The 19,937-nt window shown below is 25.5% G+C and overlaps 1 protein-coding gene across 18 annotated transcripts in view; it reads right to left on the bottom strand.

Annotated features, from left to right (window-relative positions):
• LOC101236961 (myosin-IIIb) overlaps window positions 1–19,937 on the bottom strand; it is a 79,248-nt gene that overhangs the window by 28,229 nt on the left and 31,082 nt on the right. For all 18 annotated transcript variants that reach the window (XM_065798966.1, XM_065798969.1, XM_065798971.1 and 15 more), the window contains 8 exons: window positions 19,742–19,833; window positions 17,570–17,642; window positions 17,040–17,261; window positions 16,679–16,816; window positions 16,323–16,588; window positions 15,444–15,555; window positions 9,713–9,842; window positions 4,237–4,308 (listed from right to left, as the gene is read on the bottom strand). In XM_065798966.1, the coding sequence (XP_065655038.1) occupies window positions 4,237–4,308; window positions 9,713–9,842; window positions 15,444–15,555; window positions 16,323–16,588; window positions 16,679–16,816; window positions 17,040–17,261; window positions 17,570–17,642; window positions 19,742–19,833 (1,105 nt within the window). The remainder of the gene's footprint in view (window positions 1–4,236; window positions 4,309–9,712; window positions 9,843–15,443; window positions 15,556–16,322; window positions 16,589–16,678; window positions 16,817–17,039; window positions 17,262–17,569; window positions 17,643–19,741; window positions 19,834–19,937) is intronic.

Below are 19,937 nucleotides of genomic sequence, written 5' to 3'. Positions count from 1 at the left end.
ATTATCTTGTAAAATAAAGTAAAATAAGTAACCAAGATTTTTTTCTGTTTTTTAAGTAGAAATATTTTTGAAATATGAACTATTTCTTCAAAACATTTTTTTTTAAATTAAAAACAAATGTATTACCAAATAGAGTGAACAAAAATGAGCTAATCAAAGATTTAATGAATAAATTTCATATATATAATTAAAGAATAAATCATAACTTTTAGTTTATTACATATTCAACCTCTCAAAATTTTATATGAAATAGTTGACTTTTATATGAAATAGTTGACCTTTATATGAAATAGTTGACTTTTATATGAAATAGTTGACTTTTATATGAAATAGTTGACTTTTATATGAAATAGTTGACTTTTATATGAAATAGTTGACTTTTATATGAAATAGTTGACTTTTATATGAAATAGTTACCTTTTATATGAAATAGTTGACATAAATTAATTTAATTGAAAATAAAAAATGATTTTTATTTTCCTTAAAAAGATAAAAAATTTCAATAAATCTTAAAGTAACATCCTTTAATAGTTATTAATTTCTTTTTTCTGTCACTCACTTATTCTGTATATTTATGTATATTTGACCCCAACCTAGGTTATTATATAACTATTTATGTATATTTGACCTAGGTTATTATATAACTATTGGTTTATATAAATAGCAATTGGTTTTATAGTAATAAGTAAAAAAAGTACATACAAATTTCAACAAAATTAACTTTAGCTTTATAACTAAGTACAACAAATACATAAAAATAACGAAATTTATGAAATATGCTTTTAAAAGATTAAAATCAAGGTCAAAGAAAAAATAATTGCAAATTTTATATTTTGGATCAAGTATTAAATTGTTCAATATTTGGTATTTCTGATCGTGTTAGTGTTTGAGGGTGTTCAATATTTGGTAGTTTTGATCATGTTAGTGTTTGATGGTGTTCAATATTTGGTATTTGTTTTTCAGAGCTGTTTCATATATATATATTTTTTAAACATCCTCACTTCCAACAAGGCTGCAAGCAGCCACTAACTAAAGTTGGAAGTTACTGGAAGAGAAAAGATGAAGATTGTAGAGCAAGATAACGATTGACGGACAACTTAAAGGATTGCAAATTATATGAATCAGGAAAACAAGATTAAGGAAGCAAATTCCAAAGAGCTGATGTTCGAGGTAAAAAACTAGATGCATAAGCGTTTTAGGAACATTTAGGAACAGTCACAGAAAAAGGATGAGACTTAATTGAATGACGAGTAGCACGAGAATGAATTTTAGCAGATGGCACAAGAGACGCTAGCTCTTTAGAGTAGTACCCATTATAGTATTTGTAGAAAAGAGAAAGAGAAGCAACATTACGACAATGTGATAATGGTTGGAGGTTGGCTGCAAGAGCAGGTATGTTAACAATGCAAGAGCAACTATGTTAACAATGCGTTTTTGCACCTTGTTTAAAAGAGAAAGGGCATTGTTAGAAGATCCGCCCCAGATATGGAAAAGTATTCCATACAAGGCCGGATTTGAGATTTATAGAGATAGAGAATAGAATCCGAAGTAAGAAAGTGACGAGCTCGATAAAGAGATGCAACCTTAGCAGATGCTAATTTTGCAACTGATTTGATATATGGTTTCCAAGAAAGATTAAAAGTAATAGTTAATCCTAGAAAATGAAGAGTAGATGACTCATCGAGTACATCACCGTTCATAAATATAGGAAGATCTAAATTATTGCGATAACGATTGGCTGAAAAAAATTGAGTTTTATCTGTATTGAAGTTCTCACCAGCCACTGTGAGCCCCATGCTGTAGCAGAAGTGAGATCCTTTTCAAGCTCAAATGCCTCTTCCAAGCAATCAGAGGGTGTTGGTTTCTTATCACGACAAGAATAAATGGTAATATCATCAGCATATCTTGATGTCATAGAGTCACCTTATTTTGTTGATGACATAGAGTCACCTTATTTTGGGCATGTACAGTTTGGAATACTTTACCAAGCATCTTGTGTTATTTGCTATCAATCAGTTTTGTTTTTTAAACTTTTAGGTACTATCTAGATAAAAGACTTGTTTCAACAATACACTTTTTTTTTTTTATTTGGTTGAGTTTTTTAATCCAAACTAAATTTTATTTGGTTGAGTTTTTTAAGCCAAACTAAATTTTTGTGCTTTGTGTTATGTAGTTTTCTGAAAAAGATAACTTTTATTATTTATTTCTTCTCTGTAAAGAGAAATCAATGTGAAATTGTACTATGAAATAAAAAAAAATGTCACTCTGTACTTAAAAAGACCAGCAAACCAACTAATTTTAGAGCTGTTTTTATGTAATTTTTTTATGTAATGGAAAACCAAATAACCTAATTGAAAATAATCAAAACTAAACTTATCGTCTCAATCTCAACACAATTTTTATAAAGAATGTGTTACAAATTGATAGAATCAAAAAAAAAAAAAAAAAAAAGTGTAACAAGCCTTAGCTGACAAAAATACAGTATATATATCTGACTAGGATAAGATGGTGTGCAACATCGAAGCTCTTAAGTGGGATAAACAAAAATTTTGTTGTTAAAACTTAACCTAGAAAAATGTTATGAGGAAAACAAACTATTCACTTTAAGACACAACAATTTAAATCACAAATTGGAAAAGCCAAATGTAATAGAAGACCTCTGTATTTATGTTTCAATCAATTGTAATTATTTTTGTAAAATTAACCATAGTAGTTAATTCAGAAAAATAGAAGGTTTATTATTTAAAGAAAACATATATATAGTTGTAATGCATCTTTGTTGCACAAAACATGCATTAGACCTAATCTGAAATATAAAAACAAAAACTTGGACATTTTATATGATATGAAAAGATATAAGGATATAAAGATTATTAATAAAATAAGGATATAAATATTATTAATAAAATACATGGGCAGAAAATAATGAAATAAAAAGAAAGTTTACTAATGATCTTGCAAAATAATTTTCTATTTTTATTTTTTCATCTTCTACTGGCAGTAGATGATGAAAAAGAAAAAATCAGTTTTTGTCTCTTCATAAGTAGACATTTTGCCATTCATTCACTCATTCTCAGAAAATCAGCAGTTATTGTGCAGATACTTGATTTTCTTAAAGCATTCATAATTGGGTTCAAAGTTAATTTTGACGTACTAAAGTGTTCTTCATATATATTTGAATCTTTATATAATTTCATTTCACTCTGAAATCCTTACTTTTATCTAATACATCATTATGTTATCTAATATACATCAGCATGTTCAGCATAATGAAATACTAAAATACTAAGAGGTTTGTAAACCATCCCAGTGTAAAAAGTGTAAAATAATAACACATCTGTTGCATGTTCTAAATTTATAGAATTCACAACAATCACATTTAAAAAATTATAGGTTCTATAAATTATAAGAAATTTAACAGTGATGGTATTCCAACAAACATATATATATATATATATATATATATATATATATATATATATATATATATATATATATATATATATATATATATATATATATATATATATATATATATAAATATATTAAATATATTAAATATAGCAATATATATAAATATATATTAAAATATATATTTAAATATATTAAATATATAAATATATATATAAATATATATATATAAAATATATATATATATATATATATATATATATATATATATATATATATATATATATATATATATATATATATATATATATATATATATATATAACCCTTGGAATTAGGAAAATTGAGGTCGGCAATAATTTGCCGACCTCAATCTTTTAGAGGTCGGCATCAGGTCGGCAAAAATTATTTGATACAAAGGTCTAACCGTAAAACATAGAAACGAGGTCGGCAATTTTTTGCCGACCTCAAACACTTTCAGGTCGGCAGTTAGGTCGGCATTGCCAAATGCCAACCCTAATTCCGAGGGTTGTATATATATATATATAACAGGGTGTTAGCAAGCCTGATGGCACCAGGTATAATGCAGAAATCCTAATTAACTTAAAATTCCTAAAAGTTTAAAAGATCATAGTAAAAAAAACAACAACAACCTATAATAATATATCTATATCTATATCTATATATAAGTATATATATCTATATCTATATCTATATATAAGTATATATATATATATATATATATATATATATATATATATATATATATATATATATATATATATATATATATATATATATATATATATATATATTGATAATTACCTCTTGTAACGCTGCTGTAAGTAACCATAGCTTCACTTAAATCATTTTTTTCAACACAAAGCAATGATGCAACTAATAAAAACATATTATTTATTTAAATTTTTTGGCTTATTATTAAAGCAATACATTTTTTATTTATAAATACTGTTAAGATTACATGAAAAATGTGTAATTATAACTGTGCACAACCACGTGTGGTTATTGTGAATTGCAAGGTTGGGCATAATTTAATATATAAAAATGTTTTTTTAATATATTAGTTTTTTGATGTAGCTAGAACTGCACTTTTTCTTTTCCTGGCACTATTGTTTTCAGTTTGACAACTTTTAGCTATTGGATTATATTAATATACCTGTCTATATAGATAACTTGTTTTATAAAAATTTTCTCAATTGGGTTTTTGAAGACTTTTCAACAGTAAAAGTAAATCACCTGTTTTTTTTTAAAAAAAAATCAAAAACAGCCAACAGCTGTTTTTAAATGTTTTTACTTTTTTCAAATTTTTATAATAAAATTGAAGCAACAAAAATAAAAACTTTTTCTATACGTTTGTCAAAACGTTTGATTAAATTTAACTTCAATATTATAATGAGTTTTAACAGCATAAAGATTCATTCAAACCTGAAAATGCTCAAATTTTTTGATTCAAACATTTCCAGATAAAAGTTTTAAACAAGAACTACTTCATTTCATATAGCAGTGCTTGGTTTCAAATAAAAAATAACAGCATGTTTGTTAAAACAATTTTAAAGATGATTTGATTTTTTTAATAACAATTTAATAGTTTTTGAACTTTAGTTTAATAGAAAAAACATTTTTTTAATAAAAAAACTAAGCACACTAGTATTAGGGAGTTTATTATTTTCATGGCCTGATCTAGCACTAAAATTTTCATAAGAGCTTCTTAAGTTATAAATAGGGTTTCTAGCACCACTTTCTTATTTACATTAACTTAAAAATAATTGCATAGTTACCAGTTTTAAACTTTTTTTTTAACAATGGGTGAAACGGCTACTTAATATCCTTATTTTCCATTTATATTCTTAGTAATGTCAGTCTGGAGATACACAACAAAACGAAAAAAAAACCCAGCAGAATTTATTTAGTTAAGACAACAGTATCAGTTATGTTTACAGATGAGAGAGCAAGTGAGAAGATACAAAAAATATTGGCAAAAGACAAATCTTTGTGCAAAAGAACCTTTTAAATATTGTCTCTGATTTGGCTACGGTTGGCATTTCAATTTGAGTCATAACCAAAAACAAATATATTTGCTAGTCTGATGTGTTTAAGATTAATTTAAATAATTTATCTATGCTCGACATGTATTCGAACTCTCCTAATGAAGGTGATGTAATTTTGATAAAAAGCAAAAAAAAAAAAAGAATCGAGATCATAAAATTAAAGGTAGACAATAAACGAAAGTTTAGCAGTTAGACTATCGATGATGTTACTATTTTTGTTAGTTAGACTATCGATGTTACTACTTTTTGAGGACGAAGATATTTTGTTAATATTCATAATAAAACTGACAATATTATTTATAAAACAGGATTAATTTGAATTTTGGGTTCATGCAGTGTGCTTGGTATGGTTAAAAATTATGAAGCAAAATCTAAGTGTTTTTGGAATATCTATGAAAAAAGATTTGGTTACATCTACACAGGATGTAGCACTGTAAACAAAAAGTATATTCAAAATTTAGATGCTATTGGTCAATTTTGTCTTAATAATGGAATACATCTTGAAGTATGTGACACAATTTATAAGAAAAAACATGATATTGAAGATTTAAGTATTGACTGCGACAATGACGAAAATGATTCTTTTTGCAAAGAATCATTTTTGTTATTGTCATTTTCGTATTTTATCAACTTGCATGAGTTCATAAGTAGTCATTATTATCTTCACACTCATTATTTGTAACTTCAAAATTAGTTTGGTACCTGTGATAATGGTAATAATGAAAATGATTTTTTCATTATTACCATTTTCACAGGGGCCAAACTAATTTTAAAGTTATAAATAATGAGTGTAAAGATAAATAATGACTACTAATGATCTCACGCAAGTTGATAAAATACATCAAACTGTCAAGTGTTTGAAATAAAGTTTTTCAAACAAAAGTCAAGGCTCTACTTAAAAAAGAAATTGAACTTCATCCTGATGTAAAAACTTTTTGAAACACAACACCAATAATGCTTGAGCCATTGAAAAAAAAAGAGACGCTAACTCAATAAACTTTATTCAAATTTTGGGCAGATCTAGTTGGTGGGAAAAATTTCTGAAAATTTCTAAACACCTCCTCTTGCGTATTAAGTGCTTATGAGTACTGATTTACAAATAAAAAAAATTTTCCAAATTTAAAAACAGTAAAACAGCTGCTAACAGCTTTTAAAAATTCAAAAACAGTAAAAAGCTGTTTTTCAAAAACCAGTTTTTCAAAAACTCTAGTTCTAACTTATTTATTGATACAGACTATTAGTTTCTGCATAGATACGCAGTTTTTTAACAATCTGTCAATAATGTAAACAAACAAAACTTATCGTTTTGTTTGTTTACATTATTGACAGATTGTTAGTTTAACTTGTTAATTATTTACAGTCAATATAAAGCCTGATATAGTACATGATAACATGGTGTGGTATGGTATAATGATATAGTACATAATATATCTGAACTTGATAATTCTTTCATTATGATAAGAAACCTTTTATATAAAATCAATTTAACAAAATCAGGAAATAAATTTTTTTCATGCCCTGATTCTATTTAACTTTTATATCAGCATTATTGTATTTATTCTTGTTGCTGTATAATTTATCATATATGCTCTCATTTATGTGTGTGTGTGTTTTATCTAAAGATAAGTATTATACATATATAGAGCATGAAAAATAATGGCAGGTCAACAGTCAACGTCCACCTGAAATGACTAAAATTGCTATTTTGACCTCCCAAATTGACTTGCCAATCATGTTTGACGGGTTGAAAAAAAATCAGAGTTTTGAAGAACAAGTTTTTACAATAAACTTGGAAAATGCACGTAATAAAATTTCATAAAACTATTTAAATTTTATGTAACTTTAAAAATGTTTAATATATTATTTTCATTATATAAAATTATATAATAATTGCAAATTTAATAAATGAATGAAAGATTTATCGATAATATAATCTAACTACCATCACATTAGTCTTCTTCCTATCATAAGCAAGGTTTTTGAATCTTTAATTAACAAGCACTTAGTTTCTCATCTTGAATCTAATAACTTACTTTCTGACCACCAATATGGATTTTGATCTTCTTGTTCTACAGCTGATTTGCTAACAGTAATAACCAATAGATTTTATCGTACATTAGATAAAAGTGGAGAGGTTAAAGCCATCGCTCTTGACATTTCATGCTTTTGATAAAGTTTGACATGCTGGTCTTCTTCATAAGCTTTCTTCTTACGGTGTATCTGGCAACATCTTTAAGATTATTGAATCCTTCCTTTCCAATCGTAGTATAAAAGTTGTCCTCAATGGATAGTACTCTTCTTCTTATTCTGTAACTTCAGGGGTTCCTCAAGGTTCTATCCTTGGCCCTATACTCTTTTTAATTTACATTAACAATCTTCCAGATATTCACATCTAAGGTGGCATTGTTTGCTGATGATACTACCATTTATTCTTGTCTTGATAAGAAACCAACACTCTCTGATTGCTTGGAGGGGGGCATTTGAGCTTGAAAAGGATCTTACTTTTTTCAGCCAATCGTTATTGCAATAATTTAGATCTTCCTATATTTATGAACGGTAATGTACTCGATGAGTCATCCACTCTTCATCTTCTAGGATTAACTCGTACTTCCGATCTTTCTTGGAAACCATATATCAAATCTGTTTCAAATTTGCATCTGCTAAGGTTGTATCTCTTTATCGAGCTTGACACTATCTATCGTAATGTTGCCTCTCTTTCTCTTTTCTACAAATACTATAATGGACACTGCTCTAAAGAGATAGTGTCTTTTGTGTCATCTACTAAAATTCATTCTCGTATTACTCGTCATTCAATTCAAAGTCTCATCTTTTTTCTGTGGCTGTTCCTAAGTGCTCCAAAAACTCTTACTTGTCTAGTTTTTTTCCTCGAACATCAGTTCTTTGGAATTCGCTTCCTTCATCTTGCTTTCCTGATTCATATAATTTGCAATCCTTTAAGTCGTCTGTCAATTGTTATCTCGCTCTACAATCTTCATCTTTTCTCTTCCAGTAACTTCCAACTTTAATTAGAAGAGTTAATAACACTATTAATAACATCAGCAGTTTTTAAAATAATTTTAATGAGCAGATTTAAAAAATTATTTTATATCTCTGCTCATTAAAATCAGAAATACAAAATTATTTAAAATTTTTGAATGTAACTGAGAACATTATCTCTTTCAACTGTAGCTTGTTCTTGCCAAAGCGAAGTCATTGCAATGAACTTATTTTTAAATAAACTTAAAACTATTAACTGTTGGCACATTTTTTTCTTTCTAATATTGAATTGTAATAAAATCATCAAGCATCATCTTAATGGAGGGAAATAGAAAGAGACAAACAACACTTTCATTTTTCAGTAGCATTTCATTAAACAATTCATTAAAGAATTCCTTTTAGTATTAAGTAGTCAGTTTAAATTTTTTCAATATTTTATGAAATTCAAAAAAAAATTTGATTCCACATTAAATTACTTGGAACTTAGCAAACTTTTTTATAATTGAATGAAACTCTGTGTGCATGAGAGTTATTTAAACTATTAATATTTGCAGGTAATTTAAAGGTTAGTTACGAGTTTAAATTTAAAAAATGAAAATTTAATATTCAAACGTTAGGTTATTTTGGGGCATAAGTTTCAGTCGAGAAGAACTATTACTTAGCTTAATGTTAGCTGCTTTTGAGCTAAATCTTGAATAGGATTAAATAGGGGAAAACATAAAAATAGGATAATAATTTAACTGCTTCAATGTCTTTGTTATGTGGAATATCAATATAAAGTACAATGACATCTGCAGTGACAAACATGAACTTGTGTAAGGTGAATTTGTATTGTTCAAGAATAGAATGTAATTGATTAGTGTTTTTAAAATATGCTAAAAATGATTCGACAAGAGGTCACATCATAATAATAAAATAAATACAAGTAGTAACTAAGTTGACCAAAAACATACATAGAAGAAATCATGAATATAGGATGAAATAATGTGAAATCATAAAAACAGTATTAAATAAGTGAAAATCATAAAAATAGGATTAAATAGAGGAAATCATAAAAATAGGATTAATCTTATTTTTAGATTAAAATTTTTATTTTTGTTCTCAAGTTTTATTTTCTTCATAATACTTTAACTACAATTTATCATTTCACAATTATTTATATTACAAGTACTTATTTATAATAATTATATTACGTGTAACTATTTATTTTATGTGTATATGCTCTTTGTTGTTACCTGTTTCTAATGTTTTAAAATTCACAATTTTGGCTTTCTCCCCTTCATAAGAAAATAAGTCATCAACCATAAACTCTAAATCCCCTATATGAATAATTCCAGCAATGATGCAGTATAAACTTTGAATTTCCTAAATATAAAAAAAAATAATAAATACCTTTACATATATATATATATATATATATATATATATATATATATATATATATATATATATATATATATATATATATATATATATATATATATAGATCTATAGTTTGTTGTCTTTGGGAAGAGCGGAAAGAAAAAAGTGATTCTTACGCCGACATATACGTCACTTTTAATTACTTTTGACTTTCGTCCAACATTTGCGTGTTGGACGAAAGTAAAAACCATTAATTTAATTTCAAATAAATTGTTTTTTAAAAAAACCACAAAAACACAAATTTTATTGACCAGAATGTTTTAAAATCATTCTGAATGTTTTTAACAATATAAACAATGTTTTTATTTTTATTCTTTTTAATAAAATGTTTTTATTTTTAATTTTTTTAATAAAATGTTTTTATTTTTAATTTTTTTAATAAAATGTTTTTATTTTTATTTATTTTTACTGTAAATCATGCGCGGAGTGTTGGTACATCGACTATCTTATAGCCTGACTCGCAAGGGAGTGCTGCTACATCGACTGACAAATAGCCTGACTCGCAAGGGAGTGCTGCTACATCAACTGACAAATAGTCTGACCCGCAAGGGAGTGCTGCTACATCTACTATCTTTTAGCCTGACCCGCAAGGGAGTGTTGCTACATGGACTGAGGGTTTGGTTGGGGCAGGTAGTCTATCAATTATTAAAAAAAAATAATTCCGGTCTTGCATTTTAATTTTTACTTTTTGTCAACAAAATATGGAAAAAACTTTCGGACAACATCTACGGGTTGAATATATATATATATATATATATATATATATATATATATATATATATATATATATATATATATATATATATATATATACATATATACACGCACACATATATATGTATACATACATATATATATATATATATATATATATATATAAATATATATATATATATATATACACACACATATGCATACATACATATATGTATATATATACACATATATATACATATAGATATATACATATACAACAGATAACATGTATCTAAGGACGAAATTCCCTAATAATTTTGTGCACTTCAACTTTTTAAAAAAGAAGAAAGATAAATGAAAAGATTACTCACTTGTCTAAAAGGGAGAACACTTGCACTTTCTCTCTATTTAGTCGGTCATTCTCCCAAGTTCACACTCTCCCTATTTAGTCCATGTTGTCTTAAAGCCATTAAATGCATATAAAATTATGTTTTTAAATTACCACCAAATACAAACTTAATTAACTTTAGTCTTTCTTTTAGCAGAATGTGTTTGTTCAGATTTTAAAATGCTTTTTACTGTTTTTACTGTTCAATTTTATTTTAGTTCTATTGACTGATTTATTTAGTAGTTAGTGGTGTGCACATTTATCAACTGACTTAAATAGGTAGAACATGCAAAGAGTGTTCATTGATTGACTGCCTTAAATAGGTAAAACATGCAACGAGTGTACACAATTTAGATTAAAATTGACTTATTTGTATATTTTTAATCATTAAAATTAGATGTGTCTGATTTTGTGTCTGTATTTGTTTTGCGGAAAAATCTAATGGGACAAGTTTTTCATTAAAAATATCTTATTTAATTCTAATTTATAGTTTGTTTTATAAGATAGTAATAATTTTCTGAAAACAGTTTTTCTTAAAAAAATTATTTTACAAAATATTTAGGAGCAAATTCTATATTTTAGCAATCATGGCTCCAGTAAAACTATATTTGAATGAGAATCAACGAAAATTAATTTTGGATTTGGTTAAAAAAAAAAACTATCAAAAAAGAGACTGATATCTCATTCCACCATTTCAAACATTGTAAAAAAGTTTGAAAGTCACCCAACTGTAAAGATTTTGAAAAGCGCAAACATAAGATTACAGTCAAAGAAGATCACTTGATTGTAAGATTACTCAAGAAAAATAAATTCGAGTCATCCAGAAAAGTTGCAGAATATATTGAAAATAATACAGGAACCAAAATAACTGATAAGACAATCCAAAATTGCTACACACCATGCATAAAACCATTTTTGACACAGCAACATAAGAAAAAACAATTAATATTTACTAAAACTCATGTTAATAAGCCAATTTCATTTTGGAAAAAAATACCGTGGTCGGATGAATCTAAATTTAATTTGGTACATTCTGATGGTTAACAAAATGTTTGGAGAAAAACTGGTGAAGCTTACCGTTTAAGTTGCATGCAAGGAACGGTAAAACACGGAAGTGGTTATATAATGGTTTGGGACTGTATGTCATGGAGTGGTGCTGGAAATCTTGAATTTATCAAAAATACAATGAACTTGGATATGTACATTGATACTTTGAATAATATTTTGACTTTATCAGCACGTAATTTGAGATTAGGTTGAAATTTTATATTTCAACATGACAATGATTCAAAACAAAGTCCAGATATAAATCCCATCAAAAAGTTATGGTCAATTTTAGATAAACAATTAGATAATCGTCAATTCAAGTGAAAGGAAAAATTAGAATTTGCTGTTACAAAGGGTTGGGATGAAATAAGTTCTGATATTACAAAAAAATACGTGGAATCTATGCTAAAACGTTCAAATACTATTATAAAAGCTAAAAGTGGTCACACAAAATATTAATTCTCCATAAGTCTTCTTAGTAAATTATTTAGGTTATGTGCCCCATTATTTTTTTCCAGAGGATTTTGTCAAAAAATTGATATGTTCACTTATCAAATATGATTTTTGAAAAGTCTAAAAATACTCTCAAATGCATGTTGTTAGTATCATTTTTATAAAAATGATACTAACAACAATCTTAAAAAAAAACCATTTACTAAATAAAAAGTTTTATATACACACACACACACACATATATACATATATATATATATATATACATATATATATATATATACAAATATATATACATATATATATACATATATATATATATACACACACACACATATATATACATATATATATATATACATATATATATATATATACATATATATACATATATACATATATATATATACACATACACACACACATAAATATATATACATATATATATATATATACATATATATATATATATATATATATATATATATATATATATATATATATATATATATATATATATATATATATATATATAACCAATGGAAAAATACCACTGATTGCATCAGTGGTATTTTTCCATTGGTTTAAACTTAATACAGTTCTAATTTATTTATATATATATATATATATATATATATATATATATATATATATATATATATATATATATATATATATATATATATATACACACACACACAAACATATATATATATATATATATATATATATATATATATATATATATATATAAATTAGAACTGTATTAAGTTTAAACCAATGGAAAAATACCACTGATGCAATCAAATGGTTTGAAAATATACCAGATAAACAACATTGCGTTTTTATTAAATTTGACATTGTCGATATTTACCCCACTATTACATCAGAAATACTAAGTAATGCAATACTATTTGCAAAAAAACACACAAGTATTAGCGAAGAGAACATCAGAGTCATTAAACATTGCAGAAAGTCCTTGCTACTTTTTAAAAACGAAACATGGAGGAAAAACTTAGCACACAACTGCTTTGATGTCACAATGAGTTGCTTTGACGGAGCAGTTTGTGAACTGGTGGGCCTATATATATTAGACTCACTATCTAAAATAATAAATAAAGAAGACATTGGACTATATCGTGACGATGGTCTGATGATACTTCGTAAAAAAACTGGATCACAAATTGATAGAATACGAAAAAACATAATTAGATTTATAAAAACGATCGGTTTTAAAATAGAGATCCAAACAAACCTACCCGCAGTCAACTTCTTAGATGTATCCTTTAACTTAAAAAAAAGCTCTTACCAACCTTTCAAAAAACTAAATGAATATCATTTAGTTTTTTGAAAAATACCAATTTGATTGCATCAGTGGTATTTTTCCATTGGTTTAAACTTAATACAGTTCTAATTTATATATATATACATTACATCCATTCTGATTCCAACCACCCTCCGCAAATAATAAAGCAAATCCCCATCTCTATCAACAACAGATTATCACAAAATTCCTTGAATGAAAAAACATTTAATTTATCTATACCAGAATATGAAGATGAACTAAGAAGAAATGGCTTCACTAATTTTAATTTAAAGTATAACCCCCAAAAAAGAGAAAAAAAGACAAGAAAAAGAAATATAATATGGTTTAACCCCCCTTACAGTAAAAGCGTCTCTACTAATGTCGGACATTTCTTCCTGAACTTAATCGACAAACACTTTCCAACATCCCACCCCCTAAGTAAACTATTCAATCGAAACACCATCAAATTGAGTTACAGCTGCACCAAAAAAATCGAAAGTATAATAAAAAGCCACAACAAGAAAATTAGTTCCGAAAGACCAAAAGAATACCCACCCTGCTATTGCATAAAGAAAGAAAATTGCCCCTATAATAGGAAAATGTAGAGCCTCTAATGTTATTTATAAATGTATAGTATTCCCCCCTAACACCCCAGAAAAAGTATATATTGGCCTTGCAGAAGGTGAATGGAAGAAAAGATGGGCTAACCACAAACGATCATTCACAAATAAAAAGATGAAAAATTTAACCACTCTTTCAAAGTATATATGGCAGATAAAAGAAAACTTAAAAATAACACCAAAATTAACTTGGTCAATAATTAAACAAGTCCCCACCTACAGCAACGTAACAAAAAAATGCTTGCTTTGCCTTCATGAAAAACTTTGCATAATATCATACAAAGGTACGCAAAAATTATTATATAAAAAAACGGAAAATATTTCTAAGTGCCGTCACGAAAACAAGTTCTTGCTTGACAACCAAAAGCCCAAAGATTAAAAAACCAAACCACGCTCGCAAATAGTTATAGTTTTATAATTGTTTTTGAACGCCACGATGTTTATTGAGTATATTTTTTAACGAAAAAAACAATGTATTTTTTACCTGATGATTGCTAAACGCATGAAACTTTTAGTAGTAAAAATCTTGTAGTTATTTTTATTTAATCTTGTCAAAAAATCAATTATATATATATATATATATATATATATATATATATATATATATATATATATATATATATATGTAAATTATGTTAGTGTATTTTACAAATAGAGTGCTCAATGTTCTTAAAGAACAGAGCAATAATTAATTAGTAAAAAACACTTATCTAACTTTTATCTTCGACTTGAAGTAACTTCCCGTTAACAAAAAAATATAGTAATTAAAAATTTTTTATAATAATTCATAACTTCCTGTAAAATATTTTTTTCTATAAATCGAATTTTTTTTGAGATTTAGTAACTCTTCCTGATGATCCAGCAATGGTGAAACTTCAAGTCGAAGATAAAAGTCAGATAAGTGTTTTTTACTAATTATATATATATATATATATATATATATATATATATATATATATATATATATATATATATAAATATATATATATATACATATACACACACACAGTGAGAGTAAAAATAAATATATTTACCTCAGCTGTAAATCCGAGAACTTCAAGGGATTGCTGAAGTTGTATGAACTTATCTTGCATTTCAGATGTGCAAGAATATTCTGATAGTGATAACTCATCTGTGTTTAAATATCTAAATTCAGAAACCATTTCTTTCCATTTACATTGCAATTTTGTAAAATTAAATAAAAAATGATGTTTAAATGAAAAATGAATCAAGCTGTTCAAACTTTTTTATTTTTTACCTGTAATACCATTTACTGGCCACACGGTTATGGCTGTTTTTACTGAAATTACTTAACAGACGAAACAAAAAGAGACCAAACAAAAAAACTTATTTTTTATCTTTTTTATGAATGCATGGTTTCAAATTTAAAAAAATATTTTAAATATTTTTAAAATAGGTTTGTGGTTTAGGAGTTTAAAGAAATTCTATTATTTATACACTTTCACAAGAAAATTAATTATAAGTAGTTGTTTATAAGGTGCTCTTAATGTTGTTAATTTGAACAATTTTAATGTTATTAATTTGAACAATTTTAATGTTGCTTAATGGAGAAATAAGATTATGCAACCCAAGGACAAAACAATGGTGCTAAAACAATGATGATGATATATAATAACATGTGCTGCAAATTTGTACTCCTTTCCTTTAACTAGTTAATTAGCTTTTGTTTTCAATTACTGCTTAATAAATTTTGACCACCTTTTATCCACTCTTCAACTCCCCCTCCTTTCCCTAAATTCTCTTTTTTTTTACTTAAACTAATTAAACTTTTTTATGTTAGAACCTTAAAAAACAAACAGATTGAAAAATAAAAAACAAATTTAAATGCAAAATAAAACATTATTTAAAAATTAAAATTATATTTAAAAATAATAATCATAACAAAATTAAACCTGTGTTTGTTTAATGTATTTAGTTCAAACTTATCAAGTTTGTTATGATAATCTAAGCCTGCAATTACATAATACAACATATGAAAATTGCGTTCACCACGTGGTTGTGATACAACTCTTGACTTCTCAAGCAAATATTCTGACAGTTGAGCTCCAACCAAAGCACCACTGTGGGTAAAATGTAACTCCAGAAATTTCCCAAATCTTGAAGAGTTATGATTAATTACAGTTTGGGCATTTGCAAATGCTTCCATAAGTGGATTAATCTAAGAATAAAAAAACAAACATAAAAAAAACAATTTTAAAAGTCTTTTTATTAAATAGTATTTCATATAATGGCACAGTATAAATTTTACCTGTAAAATCTTTTTAACAAGACTATGGTTAATCTTATCTTTAGCACCTCCAACTTTTCCAATCCAAGCAAGTTGTTGAATAAGAAAGTTGGCAGAAACTGTTTTACCACTTCCACTCTCTCCACTTATAACGCAACACTAAATTTTTTTAAATGTAATCAAGTAACTACAATTTGTAATGGAAAATATATTTAAAAAAATATTAAAACATAGTTGTTTGATGTTAAACATTGATGAAAACCACAGCAAGCAGAATGTGATTTATTTAGAGTAGAGTGTTTTTGTTATAAAATAGCTTGTTCTATCACAGGTTCATTTATTCTGTTAAACTAATAAACATGCAAAAATAATTGGGAATTACTTGATCTATATGCTTATGTATTAAAGACTGGTAAGCTGAACAAGCAACCATAAATATATGTGGAGGTAAACTGTCTTTTTGACCATTTTGGTATAAGAGTGATGCTCCAGGACCATATATTGGAATATCTTTCAAAGGATTTACAGCAATTAAAATATCTCCAATGTATGTATAAATATGGTCTGCAGCAAACCTTTCTTGTATATATGATAAAATAATTTCCTAAAGAGTAAAAATTTCTTGCATTAAAAAAATTTAACATCTCAAAACAAGAGACATTATAAAATAGGAAAAAACATGTTTAAAATAGGATAAAACGTGTTTAAAATAGGATAAAACATCTTTAAAATAGGATAAAACATGTTTAAAATAGGAAAAAAACATGTTTAAAATAGGATAAAACATGTTTAAAATAGGATAAAACATGTTTAAAGTTATAAAAATAAGTTGAATCAACAAAATAAAATAAAAGTAAAAATATATATTTTTTTTTAAAAACAAACAAATATTTGTATATATATATAAATTACATTTGTTAATTTGGGAAGAGATGCCAGATCATCTACTTCTAAATATTGTCGATTCTTTCTAGCATTTTCCATTCTATAAAAAATTTAAACTATGTATTTATATTTTTAAAATGACATATATCTCTTTAATTTTCATATATATTTTTATATTTATATTTTCTTTTATATATTTCTTGTGTTAAAACACACACAAATTTAAAAAAAACTATAACTCTTGATTAAAATTGTTTTACATATTAATTGTAATCTTGTATTAAAAGGTTTGCTAAAATAATAAATATAACACAACCAGAAGGTAATCCACTATTAGTAAGGATGGAAGCCCTATTAACTTGATTACTACACAAATATCAGCCAGATGTTGGGCCAAATAATACTCTTTGATATTAATTATTGTTATACATTAAATAATAAGAAAATTTTAAAGGAAAAAAAACTTTTAAGCTTCAAGGCTGTTAACAGCATATTTTATGTATTTAAAATTCTTATTAACTTTAATAATATTAATTTCAAATTTTTTTTTTTTTTAAAAAAACTTACACTTTTCCTTAAAAACAGGGGTTTTAAGGAAAAGTTAAATGTTGAAAAAAACAACAAAAAAAACAAAACACTAATGTTGAATTAAAAAAAAAAAAAAATACAACTGCTGAATAATAATAAAAAAGTAATTATCATTTAAACAACATAATTGAAATTATTTTTTTGTACTTTTTTCATGTGGTGTTTTGATATTTTTACATCGAAATACAATTTTTTATGGATAATATAATACATTTTTTGGATATTATATTCATGTTAAAAGCAATGTTGAAAATATTACAATAAAATAATATTTTATTCTACCAGCTGTAGTAAAAGCTACTAGCTGTAACTATGGTTACCAGCTGTATTTCAAAATGTTTTATTAATTTTTCATTATTTACATTATTATATTTTTTGATTTTGTTTTGACCAAAATAAATTTAGTGGAATAACTAATTTCAAAGTATATTTTTCATGTTTTTTTAATTCAAAAACTACACATATAAAGTAATTTTATTTTTTATAAAATAAAAAAAAATAAATGAGCAACAACAACAAAAAAGAATAACATAAATGAACAAAAACAAAGAAATTCTTATATTTTTATCCTTTTCTTTTTGTTCAATAAGAAATATCAGAAACATAAGAAAAATAATTTTGCTTTTGAACTTAAATATAATACATAATTATAACAATGCTGCATAATTATAACAATGCTGCATAATTAAAACAATCTGCATAATTATAACAATGCTGTATAATCATACAAATACTGCATAATTATAACATACATACAAAAGTAGTTATATGTTTAAAACATAATTATAGAATCAAACTATTAACACATTTATGCTAATAGTTCATTTAATACTGCTTTCTTAGAAATTTTTAATTAACCTGTATTGAAACTTATTTTCCTACTTAATACTATGAAAATACACTTTGAAGAGAAAAATATACTTTGAAGAGAAAAATATACTTTACTCTGGAGAAAAATATACTTTACTTTGAAGAGAAAAATATACATTACTTTGAAGAGAAAAATATACTTTACTTTGAAGAAAAAAATATAATTTACTTTAAAGAGAAAAATACACTTTACTTTGAAGAGAAAAATATAATTTACTTTAAAGAGAAAAATATACTTTACTTTGAAGAGAAAAATATGATAAACCAATTAATTTTGAAAATACAATGCAGAAAAAATTGTACAAATTATTTGCAACACAGATTTCAAATTGAATATTAGAATACCAAAATATTGTGTTCTGATGTCCTTGAAACTTACATCTTTGTACAACCGAGTCTGATAAAACTACCAAGTTTGGTAGTACTACTGAATCTGGTATTATCAAGATCTCAATTACTGCATTGCTAATGTTAAATGCACTACATATCACACAACATACATATTTCACATGAGAAAGGTGCGTCACATGACACAGGTGAACTTTTTAAGTGTATCTAAAGTATCTTTATAAAAAAGAAATCTCCACTTTTAGTATTAGTAATGGAGAAACTTGAACCTTGCATTATTTTTAAAATTCTCAATGTTGAATCTTATGCATGCAACAAAATACACGTTGAAACAGTCTTGCAACATAACAATATTTTTTAAACAATAAATATATTTGACAATTTAAATTTTACCTTGCTTGCAAAGTTCTTGCATTAAGTGGAATACCCGTAACTTTGAATTGTTTTGTTATTATATGGATAAGAGACATTAACTCCATGCGACACTAAATTGTAAGCAATATTATACACAATTAAATTATACATTTAATACTTTTTTGTATAATATATATAATATTGCATTTAATAACTTTTATTTATATATAAATAA

The sequence above is a fragment of the Hydra vulgaris genome, chromosome 06 (assembly GCF_038396675.1).
Source record: "Hydra vulgaris chromosome 06, alternate assembly HydraT2T_AEP".
Taxonomy (NCBI): domain Eukaryota; kingdom Metazoa; phylum Cnidaria; class Hydrozoa; order Anthoathecata; family Hydridae; genus Hydra; species Hydra vulgaris.
The sequence above is the reverse complement of the archived record's forward strand: the minus strand, read 5'-3'. Positions and strand labels throughout refer to the sequence as shown.